Consider the following 20,241-nt stretch of genomic DNA (forward strand, 5'->3'; position numbering starts at 1 on the left):
TATTATAAACAAAAGACAGGTGGTATCTTTTTTTTTCCCCAGTAACATCCACAAATCCATTTTCAGTGTTTCCCACCTGCTGGGGTAGTAGGAGCACATGGTGATGAGCATGTTGAGGATTAGTGTAGCCAGGTCGGACTCATTCATCACCGCCTGTCCTGAGGCCAGGAGGCACCATTTCAGCTGAGGGATGGCCTGTAGGGGGCGCCAGCCGTCCATCCCTTGTGCCCAGCAGCGCGTCTTTGCTGTCAGCACGCCTGTGTTCCAAAACTCCTGCATCTGGAGACAACATAAAAAAAAAATATATTAATAACAATAACAGACAGGAAGGAGTAATTGCTGGAAAAAACAACAGTAATAAAAATAGATTGAAATAAACTGCATCAACTGCAAGAGACCAACAACAATGAAAATAGATGACATTGATTTTTATTTACTGGCTGTGTAATCCATTATACTGCTATAACAGAGACATGATAATGACATTAAGTCAAAAAGTAAAATTCACAATTCCCTGCTCAGACAATATATTGTTAGATAGTAATTTATCATATTTCCATTCTGTTACATTTTCATAAGTTTCTTTCTATTTCAAAACTGATTTTACTGAGAAATATTGGAGAAATCCTACCAGTGAACATTTTAAAATGATTCCATACCTCTTCAAAACTGAAAGGTCCTCTTCTCTCCTTGTCAGCGTTACCAAAGTACCACTCTTTCTCGCTCTCCCTCTTCATGTCCGGTGACGCCTCCAGCACGTTGCTCTGTGGACAACAACACAGAGACATTAGTTCAAATATTCTCAAAGGTGGGCCACGGAGAATTACAACATCTAGTGTTTTGTTACTGAGTCAATCAGCAGAGAAATCACATTCACACAATTTCTCAAAAGCCATGTTTATACCTGCAGTGGCACAGTAGCTCTGCTGGTATGCAGATGGGCCAACGTGAGCAGGTCCACCAGGATACGAACTCCGTTAGAGTCCATCACCTCCTTCACATTTTTCTGCAGAACAAATAATTCATCATTACGCACCACAATAAACAAGAAATGTAAATTAAACATGTAATGTATTTCCTATACGGGTTACCTTGTTGAGAATGAGCTTGTTGAGGAAGAGGATGAGTCGGTCTCTTTCCAGCTTGTCTGTACACTGAAACAACAGAAGTAGATTTTTAGATTTCAAGATCACTTAAATGACACAAAAACGGCATCACTGCTGCAGCTATATAGACACTTGCAGGGACAGATTGGCTGCACTTACCCGGTCCAGCATGCCCACAATGTATTTTGTGTCTGTGAAGGGACCGATCTCTTCAAAGCACTTCCCGTAGACTATTGCGAGCGCCTGCAGGCACAGGCACTTCATCGTGACTTTGGGTGTAAGCAAAAAGCGATGGTAGAGTTCGTTGAAGAACTCATATCTGAGAACATGGAGACAGAGAGACATGAATCATCCTTTCGGGTTTTGGTACTGAATAGTTTCCGGTGTAGGTTGATTTGAAGTCTTACGATCTCTTTATGGCACTCGAATCTTCATTTTCGTCCTCCTCCAGCAGCAGACGCAGGTAATAATCCCCAATCTTGATCTCATCTGAAAGGCACTCATACTTCACCTGCAAAAAAAACCCACATGCGACAACATATTTAAATGCCAATACATTTATCTGTGTTACAATAAAAACCTGTTTTCTTGTGCGGATTTCACCGCAGTATCACTGTATTGTGTTTTTATCTGACACTCCACAGTTTAAATGCCATTTGACTGTTGATTTTGTTGTTGTTTGTTTGCAGATTTATGGTCAAAAATAATTGGCAATGAGTGCAGTGTACTATAACTGAGCACAAACCTCAAACTCCTGGTGGTTCCAGGAGATGACCGTGGCGTTGCCGAGCTCCCGGTCCACGCTGAAGGAACGCATCTCCCCCTCCAGAGCGTCCCGCAGCTCCTCCCGCGTCTTCAGGTTCCAGATGAGGTTGGAGCGAGCGTGGTCCAGCTGGAATCTAAAAAAGCAGGACAGGAAAAGCAGAATGAAAAAGACCGATCTGTGAATTGGAAGTTGATGGTTTTATTCTTGCTGTAGCTGTACTGTGGACATGTGTACGTGAGGGTGGCAAAAATCTGCATCACACTTTTGAACTTTTGGATTCATACTATTAGGATCTTCTACCTGTAGTAGAAAAGCTCCCAGTTGGCTTCAATCTTTATCCGCTGCCTTCTCTTTCTCAGGATGACGGGCTTTTGGTTTGGATTCTGAAATGAAACGCCAAAGTCGAAACTGAGGGACTGCTTGAACATTAGTCATCATTAGTCATTATTCACAGTCATGAATATTTGTCTTTTTCCAGCTCATGACATTAACAGAGTTGTGAAGTTAAAATAACGACAAGATGAGCAACATTTAGACAGAGAAGGATGCCAGGGATGAACTTAATGTCAGTGAATAACGATGTAAAAAATGCAGAAAGTTAGATTTTAGAACAATAAGACAAACACCCAAAAACAATGACACCATCGTACCAACATAGAAAAAAACCCACAAAAACAGCGTTATGTAATTCTTTCTGGGAGAGACGTGTCCTTAGCAGCGATATACCTTTATGATCACAGTTCTCAAATCTTTTGACTCTTTTTGCGAAGAGGATGTTGCTACTTCAACAAAAACCTTTTCATTTTGGTTCCATAAAGCAAATTTAATACGTCAACAAAAGTGGTGGAAACCAGCATAAAACACTGTTGCAGATGATGAGCACAGGCTGCCTGGCAAACGTCTTTCTATTTATAGTGATTGTACTCCTGCAAATGTGGTCATTATTTATTGATGAGTTTATCCATGTCCTTTGCTGTCAGAACTGATGTGTTCTTTTTTTTTATCTGCTGTAAAATATGTTTTTGCATCGGTTTTCAGACTGTTGTGACATGGTACACGTTTTTCTTGGCTCTATTAATCGTCTTTTTTGTTTACTTTGTAACCATAGTTACAAGATGAATAGGTTGCGTGTGACATCAGTGCCCATTACCACTAAATCACTCAAGACTCTTGAATCTCATTTAGGTGCTAAGAAATCACTGCCTGGCTGAAAAAAAAAACAACAAAAAAAAACACACACAACCAATAGTACACATGAAGCTGGAAAATGGTTTCAGTAAAGAGAAAGAATATGGAAAGAAAACAACATGAATCCCGGTCAGACCAACTTACCAGGTTATTTCTGTCCTGCTGCATTTGTTTGACAGCACAGAAACCAGACAAGACAAAGGGAGGGTGGGGTGGAGACAGACAGAGAGATTATTGTTCCTCACATCAAACACAGATGAATCACAACACAAGGGTCAAAGGTCACTGTACTATCAATACACAGAGAGACGGATCGTTGAGATTTAACAGCTGACTATCCGTTATATTGTTGTATCTTTACGACCTGATCACTCACTAACAAATATACATAAAAGGATGCATGTGCCGAGTGAATATTCAGAGAAAGAGAGCCAATTAAAAATATTTTGCTGATCAGCAGTTTTGGCTTGTTAAAAAAAGCGTTGCCAGAGTAACAGAAAAAGAACATGCAGGTGAAGTCGGTCTGCAGGTTGTAGCTTTAATTGAAAGTAGAATCGATTTAAGTTGCGGCGACGTCAGAGAGCAGGCGGCGATGACCCGAGCTTTAATGAAACAGTTTAGATGACACCACCAACCTCGACCCACCAACACATCCAACACATGTTCAGTCTGAACCGCCATGCATCCAAATTGAAGACAGGCGACCTTTGAATTTAAAACACTCTCTGCACGTCACCACAATAGACTCAGACTCACAAGCACACACACCTGTAAAGGAAAATAAATGTGATTGTATCTCGACACATACACGGTGTCAGGCAGCTGCAGGTTTGACACCCCCGTCCATGCAGGAAAAAAAAAAAAAACCCGGCAGCAACTGAAAAGTGTGTTAATGAGTTTGCGTCTGCGAAACTGTTATAGAGACACCTGAGCAGACAAAGTGAAGCAGAAGCAGCGGCAGCTTGTTTGATGGATAAAAGGTGAATCAGCCCAGAAGTTGTTATCAAAGAAGAGAAGTGCTCACCTCCTTCTGGGCGATGCCCATCTTATCTCTCCAGTGCATCAGCACAATATCTGCTTTCTCCTTGGCGAACTTCTCCACCTCTTTGGCTGCTTTGCCTGCTATCCGCTGCCACTCAGGCACCTTGTTTCGATTTAGCTGGTCCTGATGGAAATAACAAAAATGAGATTTTTTTTAAATAAACCCATTTATTCAATTCTACCTTGCAAAAATGTATAAATGTCATGCGTTCGTCCAGATACCGTAGCGAGTTTCAAGTTGTCCCGGATGTGCATTCTGTCCATGTCTTTCTCGGGGACAGGGTCCGGGCTGTCCAGGTAGGCCAGCAAGCCGTTTGGCTACAAGTGCAGAGAGGAACAAGATAAAGTGAAATGGGGAAAGGCATGGGCTTAAATCCCTGTAACACTATTATTAATAACTTCTGGCATGAGTACTGGACAGGCATCAAACGTGTTTCAATTTTGGACTCTGCTAATTTGGATGTTTACCAGTATCCTCTTCAGCAGGTTCGTGGCGACGGGGTTCTCTGCTGTCCACAGTCCCACCAGGTGACGACTCAGTTGCCTGATAAACAACCATCCGACATAAGTCATTTTCTCCATAAGAGTATTAGGGAAGTGCAAAATTGTCACGAGAAAAAAATCCTTTAACAGCTGGAGCCCAAAAAAAAAAAAATCCTCTTAAATTACTACATCATCATGTGACAGTGTTAGTATTTATTGAGTCTGGACCTGTTGGTGAGCATCCGCTGGTCTGCACTGATGGTGAACAGAGACGTGTGCAGATGCCTCGGCAGAGCTCCCTCACTCAGGGCCAGCTCCTGCATCTTCGTGGCGATCTCCTTGTCTCCCTCCTACGCATAAACAAAGCTGGGTTGATTATCATCATAAATCACCAGCTGTACAAGACGATTAATTCACAACACTTCAGAGCACTCAATCCACAGAGAAACTTACCTCGATAATGGCTTTCATCACCAGGCCTGCTCCCTTTACTATCGCCATAGACGGATGCTAGAAATACAGACAACGACATTCAATCACAAATGCACCCGCTGCATAAATCAGTAATAGTGCTTTTATAATCAGGTGGAAACGCTGGAGTCTTCAATCAATCAGTGGTATTCCTACTGAACATGTCGACGAATCTTTTATGCTTCTCACCTGGAATAGCTTGAACAGGGTGCGTCCATCGGAGGCAACCATCTCGAGCAGCATGTCGAATTGCTGCCCCTCTGTGGTTTCACTGTACGGGGCGCAGAGGGCAAACGTCAAGAAATCCAGTAAGGAGCTGATAACTAAAGCGCCCGTTCCATGGTCCTAGGAAGAAAATTTGAATAAGAGAGAGAGAAGATTAGAAAAATTGGACACGAGGTGATTTATGAAACTATATAAACACACTGTTTGGAATGTATAAGCACTACATTTCCTAATATGTCTGAACTCGGGCTGCAATCAGCTTGCTGACAAGAAAGAGACATCTACCACATTGGTGATGAATTTTTCAAGGAGGTTTTCCAGGAACTTTTTGGAGGACAGCAGAGAGGCCTTGTTCAGCTGCTCCTGCCTCAGGTCATAATCATCGTGCATCGGCTGGAGGAAGATGAAAGAAAAAATATCTCAGCTGAAACTTCAGGAAAGATGTCAATAAATGGAGTTGTATCTACCGTGTAAATTGACCCTTTTCTACTGACGGTACCGGCTCAACTCAACTTGACTTGTTTTGTTGGGAGGTTTTCCATCGGGCAAAAGTTGTGGGTAAAACCTCAAACTACCTTCATTGATGTTCAAACTTAACGGAGCAGCTACTTAAAGGTGACGTGATTGGTCAGAGGATCACTGCATCGCTGCGTCCAGGACACGGGACATCCAGCACAAACCCGCCATTGTTATGGAGCCACGCTACTATAGCAGTGGCATTTTTATTTTTATCCACTGGACTATTCAATTAATGGCAACCTGCAAAACCACATCATAGTCAACTGAGGAGGTGCAGACGTTCCTCTGTTCGGTCGCCAACAAAATGATCCAGCGAAGCGTCCGCGGCGTCGCTATAGTAACAACACTGCATCAAGGGGGGATACACAGAGAAGTACCCGATACCAAAAGCGAGTCGAGTTGAGTTGAGTCTGTGCCGGCAGTGAAAATAGAGCTTCTGCTGGGTTGATTATGTAGATATTCAGATGATACTTACACACATAAGGGCACAGAGCATGTCTATAGCAGCATGTGTCACGCCATTGTTGTTCCGTTTTAAAGCTTTTACCGTCTTTACTCCCAACTTTTCCCTGAACCTGGAACACACAAAGAAGTCCGCGGATATAAAAACTGAAAATGACCGTGCATTTGAAAAAGTTAAGGAACATACAACAGAATATAAATCATACAAATACTCTTATTAAAAAAAAAAAAAGAAAAGAGGTCTGGGGTTGGATACACAAAGAATTCATTGCTTCAGAAGCGGCTTGTTGTTTCTTTTGCTTATCGATTGTCTAACTGTGAATAATAAAAGAGTAGATTTATTGCTTATTTATAGTGGATTGTGATTGTGTGGAGGAAACGCCAAGCAACGCTTGCAATGAATCTTTCAGGAAAACCAATTCTGGCTCATTTGCTTCACGGGGAACAAGGAATAAACAGTAAATACAGTTCCTCTCATACATCTCAGTGACCCTGAAAAACTGCAAGGCTCCTGTTTATAACAGATACACAGAACGTAACGTAAAGAACATAATGGCCACAGCAGATAATGGAAGAGAGGTGAAGGCCCAAACGAGGGGACGAGACGGTGATGGTGGAAGGTCAAGACAAATTGAGGTAGACAGCTCGACTGAACAAAGTGAAGTGGCATAACCTAACTTCTGAAGTGCCTGTCTTAAAGGCTGAGATGAAAGCAGAGGAGAGATAAAAGAGAAGGCTGATAGACAGCGAAAAAAAGATCAAGAAGGACCTAGAATACAGACAGACAAAGGGCAGACTGAGATGTATGGATTCATATTTACGTTGCATCTGTGAGTCCAGACCCTTGACCAGACCTTGGAATGACAGAGCATGCCTGTTACAAGCAGCTCAGCAAGAGTACACATTAAAGAAATAAAAGCAGGTAGTAGGAGCGACATATGTGCTGCAGTCTTACTTGGGCAGCTGAGTGAAAGCTTGGAAGCCAGCCTTGGAGGCCACCAAGCGTCGAATGGCCTGGAAATGGCTCTCCAGCTCAGCGTTAACAGCCGGCAGCTCGGCCTCCTGGGTTAAAAGAGCCAGGATGGCGTTGTTGATGAGCTTCTCTTTGTTCTCAGAGAAAAGACCCTGAAGAAAGGGGGGAAAAAAAAAGAAAGAGACATCGGGAGAAATGAATGTGAATGCTGCTCAGGCAAACAGATAGACATAAATCAGGCTGAAAGTGAACACACTCACATCCTGGGTTACTGCATGCAGCACTCCACTGTACGATATGTTGGCGTTGAATCTGAACACCGCATCCGCAAAGTTTCCATCTAAGCAAAGGAAGGAGGGATGGAACAATTCAATAAAATATATCAAAATATAACCTGACAATTTGAACAAGACGAGAGCTGGGCTGCGGTCAGAACTAGATCTTGAGTTGTGCTGTGTTTAAGGTAGTTTCACACAACCAAACTGGGGGGGTTGAATGAAAAGCTGGCCATCAAAAAAAAACAAACGAGGATAGCAGTGAACATTACCTAAAAAAAAAAAAATTTATCTGGGGAGACATTAAAAGTGTTGCATTAGGTTGTACATCCATGTCTGACTTCCACAGAATTTAATAATAGGTATTAAGTGTATTTTTAATAACATTTTTAAAAGGATATGCAGGAATACATGTATTTTGACTATGCTGCTGTGTGTCTACTGTATTAGTTTGTAAATTTATTAAAAGAGGAGTCGAATTCCTTGTATGTTTTCATAAGCTTGGTCAATAAAGTCGACTCCGACAGAACATGAAGTTGTAGCCACGACGATAGGCATTGATTAAAATATAAATGTTTCTGCAAACAAGCTACCAATTCTTAAATGTGAATGCTTCACACAAATCTTCAACCTGACAGCACAACAGATCTTTACAATCACCACAATTCAGCATCCGACCAAATGTTAAATACGGTCACAGTTTCTCCTCTATGTTCCTGTGTTAGTTAATGGCCAGAAAAGTGCTTTTGCAAAACATGATTATACAGTGAAATTGACTTTTTGGATACAAAATGTCACTTCATTATTTTATCCCATTAAGGCATTTTATGTGATGTTTTGTTGTGATTAGTGTATAAATTCTTGAGTTATGGCCACAAACATGTTTTGTAAGTTCATCTTTGAGTCCAAGTGAAATTCTCCGGAGTCGTTTCCTGACATATCGACCTCAAGAAAATAGGATGCAACCACGCGCTGTCCCCGGTGTGGAGGCTAAAAAGAGTTGATCACAAGGGTGAAGTGGGTGTGAATGAGGGTTATAACGATGTGTGACACAGACACCTCTATCAGATGTGGGAGGGAACGGAGTTTTTGATGCTATCAAACTATCCGAAATGCATTACAGACAGACCACAAATTCCCCCGTTAGTGTCTCTGTGAGACCGTGCAGACACATCGCAGCTCCGGTTTGTACCTCATGTATTTCAGTTTTATTAGAATCAAGAGAACTCAGAATCCAATTTTCCAAAAAATAAGCAATCTACAAAAAATAACAGGAGGACATAGAATTATTATTATTTTTTTTTTTAAATCGACGTAGTTATAAAATCTTTGAGGATTCAGGAAACATCTTGCGAACAGCAGGAAACTGGGTTTATTTATCATTTCAAAAATCTTAGCACGGCTCTGTGACTTGAACAAAATGTCTATACATGAGAGGTACAAAATGAAGCAAGGCATGAAGATAAATGTTAACATGCTCATATGGTCACAGTTAGCATATCAATCATTTTAATGTTTAGCAGTATTACTGTAGATTTTAGTTTTACATGTTAAGATACAAATATTTTATCATTAGGACTAAATAAAAAGAAAGGCATTAGACATATTGAAGTGAGCACGATTCTTTCTTAGAGGATCATGAATGCCCATAAAAAAATTAAAATAAAATTAATATCCAAAAATCTGACAGTTGGAGCAACAGATTGCTGTTGCCTCAACTCAGTGTGGCTAAAAAAAAAAATTGCTGCCTAAGTGTAAACCACTATCAAACCCATCATAATCCAAATATACATCTAATCCATTTTAAACATGATATAAAATCCAATTCATGTTCATAAATCTCATGAGATGAAGGGCTTTTGACTTACTGGGAGGTGCCGCCAGGAATTTGAGATGCAAACTCTCCACCTCCTCGTCCACGGGCATGCTCAGTAAGCCCCACCTCTGCCCTCGCTGCGTGGGGGCCATCTTGACGCACACGTCTCTGTTGCCCGATGCGCGGACTCCGTCGAGCAGGCTGGCTAGCAGGGAGTCCCTAAAGACGCACAAGCGAACAGACAGACTCAGCTAAATGCATCGCCGGTGATTTAGTGGAGCACCGACGGCGTGTCAATCAAGAGTCATGGCGATGCGGAAGAACACATCCACACAAACGACTTACTCCATTTGTGGTGGAAAAGTACAGAAAACATATTAGCACATGCACAAAGGTGAAGGCTGTGTACCTTTCTGTTGAGGAGTACTTCCTGATCTGACCCCTGATGAATTCCAACGTGAACACCTGAGGGTTGTCTACATCACAGATGAGAGCGAACACCTGAAGATGAGACGAGAGCGTGACAACAAGAGAAGGAGGGAGGGGAAGGTCAACTCGTATCACACAGACTCCAGCGCTTGCGTCCGAGCCGTTAACGTGCAGTGATGCGGTTCGTACATGACGAAACAACGACAGGCAGTTCAATTGACGTTTATCCTCGCAGGAGTACGAGTCGACGGGACGCGGTTTTGATGGAGCGAGAAAGTGTTCCGGCCTGAAATTTTTATGACTTTATGGTGCGCGAGTTAAGACTCACCTCTCCGAAGGGTTTGATGGTGACGATGTTGTACGAAGCCGGGTCTCTCTCCACGAGACATGTTTCTGTCAGGGCCAGGATGCGTTTAACGGGCTCCTGAAGAGACCACAACGCACAAAGGTCATAACACTGATAAATACCACAAACTAATGAAATAACACTAAAATAGAAGATAGTGTTTTTTGTATTTGTATTTTTGGCTGTGTTGCTCATGAAATATCAACTCACTCATTACAATCCAACTCATCAAAATACAGAATTTGAGTTACTACTTATCTTAATGTGATCAAACAAGAGTAGTATACAACTACTAGAGAAGTATGGAGAGTTACAGTGAATAATAACGAGGATATTTGTCTGGTTATTTGACTTTTTGAAACTACATGATATCTTTTAGAAGTCTAAATTTAGACAAATTTCTAATTGTTACAATGATGTGACCTTTTCTGGAACTAGAAATAAAGTAAAAACCAACAACCGGCAACTTTTTTTTTAAACAAATTCTTTGTTGATAGGGAAAAACTATTAAAATGACTAAATCCAAAAAGTGTAAAATAAAGAGGAAAAAAGAGCTACATTAAAGCCAGCTACTTTAGTACTGAAATGGTATGAAAACAGTCTATTACTATAGTGTGTTACTACCCCATCATTGGCACAAGGAAAAGTATCAGTGCTCGATGAAATGATCAATATTACAGTCCAAACTGCAAAGATACGTAACAACCTAATTCTCTCTCTGCCCTCTTTTCCTCTCAATCTCTACACTGAAAACATTCAAATAAAAGGCCTAAAAACAAATCTAGAAACTATTCAACGTGTCAACCACATCTATTTAGACAGACAGCACTGAGAAGAACACGGGAAGGCAGAGTGTTCTGACCGGGTGTCGCGGCGGGGTGATCTTCTGCACCACGAACTCGGCCAGAGAGGTGATGCTCTCGTCCGAGCTGTATTTGCCCAACCTGTCCGTCACGAAATCCTCAAAGGTCAGCGATTCCTTCCGCAGTCGTAGCGTGATGCCGATGAAGTTGCCGGCGTGTTCGATGGCGCAGCGGATGATGTCATCTCGATGCTCTGAGGCAAACATATGCTGAGAAACAGAAGGGGATGAGGTAGGGAAAGGAAAATTGTAACTTTTTTTTTTTTTTTTTTTTTTTAAAGACAAAACACAGGAAAACAGATGAAGCACACCAAACTCCGTGAACACATACCAGCCTGCTGAAGCCACCGTAAAGGATGCAGAAGCCTCCCTGGTAATCGGAGACCTCCACGAAGCCCTCCACATTTCGGTAGTCGTAGGAACACACCACCCGGTTGGTGTGAGGGTCGATCTGGTCGATGCCGCCCGGCGTCACCTCTAAGCTAACGGGCTTCCGCGTGTCACTCCAGTGATGCTTGTAGCAATTGTAGCGCTGCGTGTTGTGAGATGGTCAGTGTTATTCAACTTCATCGCACAAGCAATCATATTTTCAAACTGTTAACTTTTATTTTGATATTCATCTACCTCTTTTGATTCAGTGAATATCAGTACTTACCCTGCCAGTTATCTTTCCCTCTGAAAACTCTGTTCTGAATCTCTGTTGAAAAGAAACAAATAAGGAAACTTTAGGTTACAGAGGTAACCCCGGTTCTCTGAGTGAGGTAGCTGTAGAATCATCCCTGCGTTACAACTATAAACATACTATTTTTAACATTGCGAAATTAAAACTACATCTATGGGGAAAAACTAGTGCCTGCCATTTTGAAACACTTCAGCATAACCTCATTTCTTTACAGCAACTAACTATCTGATTCACATCTGTGCTAAAAAAAACATACAACAAATCAAAGAACGCATTCCTGAACAATTTTCTGAACAGCACAGCAGAATCTGTGACCACGAGACAATTAGAAAGCATGAATAAGCCACATCAGACACCACGTCTGAGATCTTTTTAAAAAAAATTTTTTTTTAAGAAATATGTGTACGAGGTCTGTTCAGTCACAGTGAATGATGGCGGAGCCGTCGTGCAGCTGCGAGTGCTTCTTCCTCACCAGTGCTTCTGTGAGCAGCTCCGTCCGGTGCTCCGTTGAAAACTTGAGTGTTTCGGACTTCTTACCGCTGCCTTTGCGGAATGTGAGGTTGAACTCTGTCCCCTGACCTTTTCCTACCGGACCGATACCACAGATGTCTCCGTAAGGCCACTGGCAACGAAGACACAACAACAACAACAACAACAGGAATAAACACATTGATATAAACAACCGGTGACCAGTGAAAAACAAGTTTTAGCAACACTTTACTGAAAGTCCCCCTACTTGGCATTTAGAAGTTAGTACACAAGCATTGTTCAGTACAGATTGAGAACGCTTCAGCTGGCAGTCACAAAATGGGCCTTCTACGTAATATGTTGGGTAAATTGCGCTCTGGTAACGTAACTCCACTATAAGTACTTGTTTTTGCCACTGACAGGCTCCGATTCTTAATATAACTTTATGGAAAGGATCCCTAACCTAAAACAAAAGTCTCGCTCTTGTCCTAAAGAGGCACTCTTACTAAATAAATGAAGCAATTTAAAAAGAAATTGTCAATTAGACCCAAAATTATGCAAAATAGGGTCCAGGATCAAAAATGCCTATGTTTTCCTTTAAAGGCCGAGCAAAAGTTATTAAAACTTTCAACTCTTAGCAAACAAGCTATGCCCTTCATGTGGATTTTTAATAGTCACATGGAGCCAAGAACATGACATCCCACAAGCACCTGTGAGGCACTGATGCTACTGCATGGACCTGAAAGACGACGGGGTTCCTCTTCGACACACTGCATGCATACTGACCTGATTCGTTACTTCTAGCGTGGTGGGGTTGTAAGTGGTAATGCCATGCGTCCCCACTGAGAAGACTCGCTTGTACCTGGAACACAGAGAGACGGCGTGAGTCGGAAACGTTGGCCTTCCCGTCATCGCCGAGCACACCAACACCGGCAGCCCCATAACATTAGCAGTGAATGTGGGAAACGGGGGTGAATGCGTGCCAGTCTTGTCAAAATGTAAGACACAGAACTGGTAACCATGACAACTCTGAACATCACTCGAGGTTTTTCTACGTGCCGTGTATCTCGCAATGTTAAATAAAGCGTAATTACATCCGACAGAGGGCAGGAGGAGGCGAGATGTGCGGGTCCATTTGCAGCCCCATCGTTGCCCTCTCGTAAGCTAGCGATGAGTCAGGGAGGTGTGACATCACCAGTTCTCGGTTACCTGATGATGTCATCCACCTTCAGGTTTAGTATTTCAGTATTCTTGCCGTCACCATTCAGTGTCGACGTTTTAATACCAGACTGAAGAAGCACAGCTGTGATTTGTGAATATTTACCAACGTCGCTCAGCCATTAATACGACAGAATCTGATAGTTTTATTTGACATTTTTATGCCGAGTAACATCAACATGAAAGGTCACAACTTATCTTACGTTAGCGGTTTTGTATTGAGTCACTCTTTGACACTGACGACAACGGACACTAACTATTCAGAACCGTTATGAGAGCGCGGCTTTCTCACAATATAGGAAGGAAGTGTAAAAAATGTGTTCAGTCAATGCTTTGCCAGTTACACTGAGTGACAGAGTGTGTACGAGCAGACAGGCGTACGTGCGCGTATGTGTAGGCGTGTGTGCGTTGTGTGTGTGTGCGTGCACGTGTGTGTGTGTGGTTAGACTGCAGGGTGGTTAGGCAACAGTTACAATTTGGCCCAATTCATAAAGTTTGGCCGAGTGTGTTTGATTTGATAAATGGCTCATTTGACGCTTTTAGTTGTGTAAAAAGTTACGTGTAAGCATGAAAGAGAGTCGACGTGTTAAATATGTATTGTATTTGGTATACATGTATGTTCATCTGTGTGCGCCAATGTCCTTTCAGCGCCCAACACCTCTTTTGGTCTGAAAACCAAACGTGCCAAATTTCCTTTTCGCAGATCATCGTTAGCCCTGGATAACAAGGGGTCTGGTGACGTTACCATTTAGGAACCTGGTCCATTATCCGGTACCGAAATACAGAGCAAACAGAAGTCAAATAGAAAGGTTCCTTCCACATAATGGATTTGTACTTGTGTATGCATTACGTGACTAACGCAGGCCGACAGGACAGGCAGCAGCCTGAGGCGAGGCCGGAGTGGACCATTAGCTCAGCTCCCTTCTCAGTCTCCTCCCTTCTTCACATTTATACAAATGTCATGTCGGTTGGGGGTCCATTCCCTCGTTACAATGACACTACAAACGCACCATCTCTCTGTGCTTCTTTGTTTTCATTTTGTTGTTATTTTGGGACAATAAGTCTGAGGGTGCTGCCTCTTCTACAACGTCTTGACCTTGGTGCTAAGTGGCCGGCTGAACTTGGGTGTCAGAACAAACCTAGTTAATTATTCATTTTCTTTGGGCTGACTTCTTTTTTTTTTTATTCTATCTTTGTACACAGCCTGGAAGTATCCAGATTTACCTGACAAGAGTGTGTTTATGAGGCTTAAAAAGGACAATTTGTCACGTTTCCATACATCTTATATTCAGTACTCTAATTTGAAAGATTTAGTAGGTGCAGAGTCTTTGAACTTGAATAACAACATAAAGACAATCTGTGATCATTACAGAGGTGTAGCTGAGCTGGAGTTTTGCTGTATATAGGATGTTGGGATGAGTTGCAATCAATTGAGTTGAATTGAAACAACTTTACCCGTGTTTTTGGATGACTCCTACAAATTATGCATGATTGAAACAGCTGACCATTTTACAACTCATGCTGCTGTTCAGATTTACGATCACACAAAGATTAAAAAAAATAAATAAAAAAAAATCAGCAGAAACCTCGTGATAGTAAACTGCTTATATCGCTTAAAATCGTTTGACATAATGAAAGAGAAAACACGTCAACTGTCATGAAAAAAAAAAAAAAAAATCTCTGGTTTGCCTTGAAAAATAGTCACAATGGTCCTTTAACTTTACCATAAAGGAAATTTAGGAGGAGAAAAGAGCACGTTGCAAAACAAGCTTTAAATGCACAGTTGATAAAAAAATGTGTCAGCTCTAAGTAAAATACTGTACAGCATGTCTTTAAAGCTCTTTTTTCCACTCTTACGGTTTCATAATGTACCACATTAGGCAACTTCCTGTATCTGACTGAAGTCTCTTCACAACTGCCTCTCCGCTTTAAGCAGAATGTGCTTCGTTTCTCACAAAGTGGACTGAGCTCCAGATTTGCTTGACTTCATAAAAAGCTGCAGTAGGACAGCACGACATAATCCTGCACACAAGACCGCACACAAAAGCCAGATTTCAGAGTCAGAGGATTCTGAGTGCGAGAACCAGACTGACCATACAATCAAGGCAGCTAATGCAAACCTAAATACAGAATTTAAACAGGGCATGAAACATAGTTAGACCACATCCTGTGCACCAGTATGTAAAATAGCTAGATTTTCTTATTGTTTAGGTGACAGCAAAGTGAAATATGACAGCATTCAAAGAAGATTTAAAGTAGATTTATTTGCATCTTAATGCTTTAAAAGACAGAAGTAGAAAGAGCGATACTATAAACTAAAAATGTTTACTGAATGAAAGGGACACGCACACGAGTGGATCTAATTTTCTCTACAACTAAAGTCACAAGACTTGAATTAAACATCATGAGCACAGAGAGGCGGAAAATGCTGCTGTAACACTAAAGCGGTGCCACACCAGTGAAAGTCTATTGTAATCCCAACTGCTGTGTCTAGGGTGAGATCTGACTGTAATTAAGTCTCTCAGACATCTATTCCTTTTTGAAAATGTGATTCTGTCAGCAAACACTTTGAAACACTTGTTTTAGACATATGAAGAGGAAACCAGACAGGAAATAGGGGGACACTAAAGCAACACCACATCGTCACATTTTTTTTAAATTTCCCTTCAAAGCCCTGCAGAAAACTCCTGATCAATCTGCCACACAGTCCAATTTATGAAAAAGTCTGCCACAGATACACATGAACACTTCTGTCAAACTGAACAACTAGAAGCTGCAGCCTGAGTCTATACAGACATTTTAATTAATGTAAAACTGGACCATTTTAAATAAAATCTGAGGTTGATATAAGCATTCAGAGTGAAATGTCCTTCGCACAGATTTAGTGCTTAAATAAATTGACAGATTAAAGTCCCTCTTCTGTCATTGATTGAATCCTAAAAACTCATCCCCGGTTATTAAAAGTTGATATTTAGAAGTTTTTGTCCACGAGAAGAAAATCCTAAAATATAACTCTCCACCTTTGCTGTCATTCAGTACATGCGGATCTGTGAAAATGTGAACAGTAAACCGCCTCACCGCCCACCCATTCATCAACAACACGGAGCGCTCCAGTTGACAGGACTAGTTCCTGAGGCTCGTGACATATGAAACCTCGGCTGTTTCGATCGGTGTTTTTCATTCTAAGTCTGACTTCCGAAACAGAAATGTGCAGCCATGACGTTGGCAGCTCAGTTCACTCACGATGTGTCTTCCAGCATATAAAAACACACCACATGGACTTGTTAACAAGGAGCGGGAGGACGCTGAATAGTCAAACATGCATATAATTCACATGACAAAGGTACCTTAGGCCATAAAGGACACACTCGTCACATACGAGCCTATTTAAAGTTTGCTTTTGGGGATGTGTTCTGTGTTCACAGTGAAGAGGTGTTTTCCTTACTATAACAAGAATAGAATAAGAATAAGAAAAATGTAATCAAAGATCACATTAACTGGTAAAAGTCAGGATAAGACTAACAGGATACGATAACTACTTCTTGTAATCTATCACCCACTAAAGACAAAAGCAGCCCATAATATGCAAGCAGGGTTGATCTTTCTATTAAAACAGTGAGGTGCAGCACCCAGGTGGGTTTTTTCACAGCACCTTAGTCACTATAGCTTCACTATAAAGGTTATTTTACCCATGTTTGGTGATTATTATTTCAATGGCAGACAGTGCATTGCATAACAAATAGTCCAAAATTACATGAATTTGTTTAGTCAAATTACTGCCCACGACTCCCCACCTCCAGCACAGCATCTAAGTAATCTAGAAACAAGTGGAAAACTGTGTGTAAGATTGGTATACAGTGAGATATATCCTAATGTAAGACTTTCTCTCTCTCTGTTGGCCTATCAAAGCTGTGTGTGACAGATCCACTAAATCGCTTTTCACTTAAACTCTGGCTGCCAGATTTCATACACTTGTGTCAGCGATAGTCGTTGCACATCACTGATAAACCACAGGATTAGATTTCACAACCGCCGAATTAAGTTTCATTTTTTATTGCTCCCCGCTCACTTTCTTTTTCACGGCTGCCCAATCACACACGTCGTTCTTTTCGCTCTCCCGACTTTCTTTTGTTCTCTCTTCAGAGGGTCAGTAAAACCACCTTCAAATGTTGATATCAATAATTTAAGTAACTGATAAAAAATAAAATTAAAATTAAAAAAAAAAACCCTGCCCGCTAAAGCAGAGTTGTGTATGACCCACATTCGACCCAGGTCTCTGACGTACATCAGCGCTCGTTTCTGCCGGACACTTCAGGGACCATTAGCAGGATGAACCCCTGATGATGGCTAATGCCCCCGCAGCCCTGCTTAAGTTACAAGAGTCGATGGCCGGCGTTAATGGGACAAAGACATTTAGAGAACAAGTATTGGTAATGTGATCCCACCGGCTCTGTGCTCAAACTGGAGATTCTATTAGCTTCTAGGGCCACCAAGTACCGACGTAGTTTCTAGTTGCAGACTTTAAGTGGCCCGAATGTGTAATTTATGGATGGGATAATAACTTGTATAGAGTATAATGTGTCATCTGCACATGATGCACATTCAGATATAATGTATGTTTACAATCATAGATGCAGTTTGTTGGCCCCGTTCTCATATAATATAATATCAATTCATTGTTTTCTGTCATCATTTTTACACTGCCTAAATGTAAGGTCAATATAATAATAATAACGCCACTTGACACTGTACATACAAGCATTATCTAAATTAGTGGGTACATGCACATGTACACACACACACACACACACACACACACACACACACACACACACACACACACACACACACACACACACACACACACACACACACACCAAGCTTGTAGTTTTTGTAATTTTTCTTTTAAAGAAGATAGTACACATGAACGAAGACCTGTTTACCGAGTAATATACTGTATTAGATCAGATGTCTTGTGACAACAGAATAAGATTGTTGTTTTATTGCGCATTCAAGTTATAATACACCGTTTACAAATGTTCAATCTATAGACCAACACTGATGTCAAAAGTGAGTCGCCACTTATGGTCCCTTTTATGAAAACAGTCAGCCAAGTATCACGCCAAAGCATGTAATACACTCGCCAGTCCACTAGAGGAAAGCGGGTCATTTGGCCCCGCGTAAGCTTAAAATGACGTGACACCGTGTCATGTGACCAAGGTCAAGTGATGGAAGTCATTTGACAAAGTACACAGGCAAACATTCAGAGATGGGTTGGGGTGCTGGGACGGAGTAAAATAGCAAACTTTCACCCAGGAGAGCAGCGTTCGAGTCTCTGACAACGCGATGTGTGTTTCTTTAACAGAAATCTTTTTCCAAACACTAACCAGGTAATTTTGGTGCCTAACCCGAATCCTGTGGTTTTCTTTTCCTAAACCACGGCAAGTCAAAGCAAAGCCGTCACACTGACACGCTGTCCTCTAGTGCGCTGGCAGATGTACAACACTCTTTGGTTTGATTCTGGGTTGAAATATTACAGTGACAAGATAGAAAAGGAATAATATCTGTACCCTTGGGTAAAGCAGCTTTTCATACTTTACTCTCCAAACAACAAATGAATGTCAGTACAAGGACGTCACACAGCAGAAGACTAGTTCTGCCCTGTGTTCACTGCTAGTATCTGTTTCTTTGGGGAATATTTCATAAGACAGTGAAGCTCTAAAAAATAAATAAATACACTGAACCCATCCGATCGGTGACTGCTCACATCGGTCTGCAGACCGTTTAAGATAAGGAAGTCAACACAATGGAAGCGCTGAGTCAGGATTTTCCCAAAACTCCTTTAGATGATGATTAAGAAAAGAGTTCTGGTTAATTCTGCTTTGTAAGTTAATACAAAGAAGATGTGAAATAGACAATACTACAACCCCTGAAAAAAAAGGTCTTACTTTCCCCTCCAGGAGTGTTTGGTGGTGTAGAAACAGGCCAGGTCTTTGTTGTCTTTGACGACATTCATCTTTCCACAGGACCTACAACACAGAAGGAAAGTTATGATAAGGAGGATAAAAGATTAAACCCTTCCACAGTGAAGTAAAAATTAATATTTGAAAGATCTGAATTTCGGCATTTTTAAAAGTCCTACATTTTCAGGTCTATAATAACGAGACACAAAGAAACTTGCACCCTGACCTTTACAAGTCATTACTACATCAAGTTTATGAAACACATATTCCACTGAACCGCGACGCACACTTCACACACTCATTCAACATTTTTTTCAGCTCAGAGGGAGAGACTCTCACCAGACAGTCTCCGAGCTACAGACCTAATAGTGAGTAAACAGTGATTATCCAGAAACCGTCCATCGCTCCATGACTGACTGATTCTTCACTGGTGTCACTAAGTTATAAAGCATGGCGTTAATACAGCTGCAAGCACGTGATTTTCACCTTCTCATAACGGTGCCTTTTCTTTCTTTTCTTTTTTTTTTTTAAATACATCCTCACTTTCTCTATCACGGTTGCATTTTTGCAGGCTCGCTTGGCAACCACCGGGATGGAACTTGCTCAGCACAAACAGAAAGGAAATGGACATCTCCACTCCGTGCTGATATCCCAGGCACAAAAAAAAAAAAACAGTACGATCAGCACCAGCTGAGCATGTGTCAATACAGTCTGGCATAAAGGCAGCGTGGATTATTGATCCCCTGTAAATAAGCAGAGGTTGGCCTTAGTCTTCGTGTTTGGTCAGGTGCCTAATTTAAATTAAAAAAAATCATTGTAATTTAACTTTAAAACTGGCTGCTTAGTGGGATGGTTTAGTGCGATAGCTGGTGACAGATTGGTTTTTATATTAAAGGTGAAGGCTTCAAAGACAAACCAGTCACCAAAACATAGAAGAGCAAAAGGAGG

At 41.4% G+C, this 20,241-nt stretch overlaps 1 protein-coding gene across 3 annotated transcripts in view; it reads right to left on the reverse strand.

Moving 5' to 3' along the window:
* LOC138619718 (dnaJ homolog subfamily C member 13-like) overlaps positions 1-20,241 on the reverse strand; it is a 31,385-nt gene that overhangs the window by 8,925 nt on the left and 2,219 nt on the right. For 2 of the 3 annotated variants that reach the window (XM_069696399.1, XM_069696401.1), the window contains exons 2-30: positions 19,279-19,359; positions 12,899-12,974; positions 12,117-12,266; positions 11,618-11,659; positions 11,294-11,494; positions 10,963-11,172; positions 10,083-10,178; positions 9,735-9,826; positions 9,378-9,544; positions 7,495-7,574; positions 7,217-7,386; positions 7,083-7,115; positions 6,275-6,374; positions 5,566-5,673; positions 5,245-5,400; positions 5,038-5,094; positions 4,813-4,934; positions 4,570-4,645; positions 4,324-4,419; positions 4,085-4,225; positions 3,205-3,222; positions 2,173-2,255; positions 1,852-2,005; positions 1,514-1,617; positions 1,266-1,425; positions 1,092-1,154; positions 905-1,006; positions 660-764; positions 77-279 (exon numbers count right to left, since the gene is read on the reverse strand). In XM_069696399.1, coding sequence (XP_069552500.1) covers positions 77-279; positions 660-764; positions 905-1,006; positions 1,092-1,154; positions 1,266-1,425; positions 1,514-1,617; positions 1,852-2,005; positions 2,173-2,255; positions 3,205-3,222; positions 4,085-4,225; positions 4,324-4,419; positions 4,570-4,645; positions 4,813-4,934; positions 5,038-5,094; positions 5,245-5,400; positions 5,566-5,673; positions 6,275-6,374; positions 7,083-7,115; positions 7,217-7,386; positions 7,495-7,574; positions 9,378-9,544; positions 9,735-9,826; positions 10,083-10,178; positions 10,963-11,172; positions 11,294-11,494; positions 11,618-11,659; positions 12,117-12,266; positions 12,899-12,974; positions 19,279-19,346 — 3,233 coding nt within the window. In that variant the 5' untranslated portion in view covers positions 19,347-19,359. The remainder of the gene's footprint in view (positions 1-76; positions 280-659; positions 765-904; positions 1,007-1,091; positions 1,155-1,265; positions 1,426-1,513; positions 1,618-1,851; positions 2,006-2,172; positions 2,256-3,204; positions 3,223-4,084; positions 4,226-4,323; positions 4,420-4,569; positions 4,646-4,812; positions 4,935-5,037; positions 5,095-5,244; positions 5,401-5,565; positions 5,674-6,274; positions 6,375-7,082; positions 7,116-7,216; positions 7,387-7,494; positions 7,575-9,377; positions 9,545-9,734; positions 9,827-10,082; positions 10,179-10,962; positions 11,173-11,293; positions 11,495-11,617; positions 11,660-12,116; positions 12,267-12,898; positions 12,975-19,278; positions 19,360-20,241) is intronic. The other variant, XM_069696400.1, reaches the window with a different exon arrangement.

Source organism: Brachyistius frenatus, unplaced genomic scaffold (genome assembly GCF_029030835.1).
Source record: "Brachyistius frenatus isolate BFR_SWC_R1_liver_20210118 unplaced genomic scaffold, ASM2903083v1 Contig_21, whole genome shotgun sequence".
NCBI lineage: Eukaryota > Metazoa > Chordata > Actinopteri > Embiotocidae > Brachyistius > Brachyistius frenatus.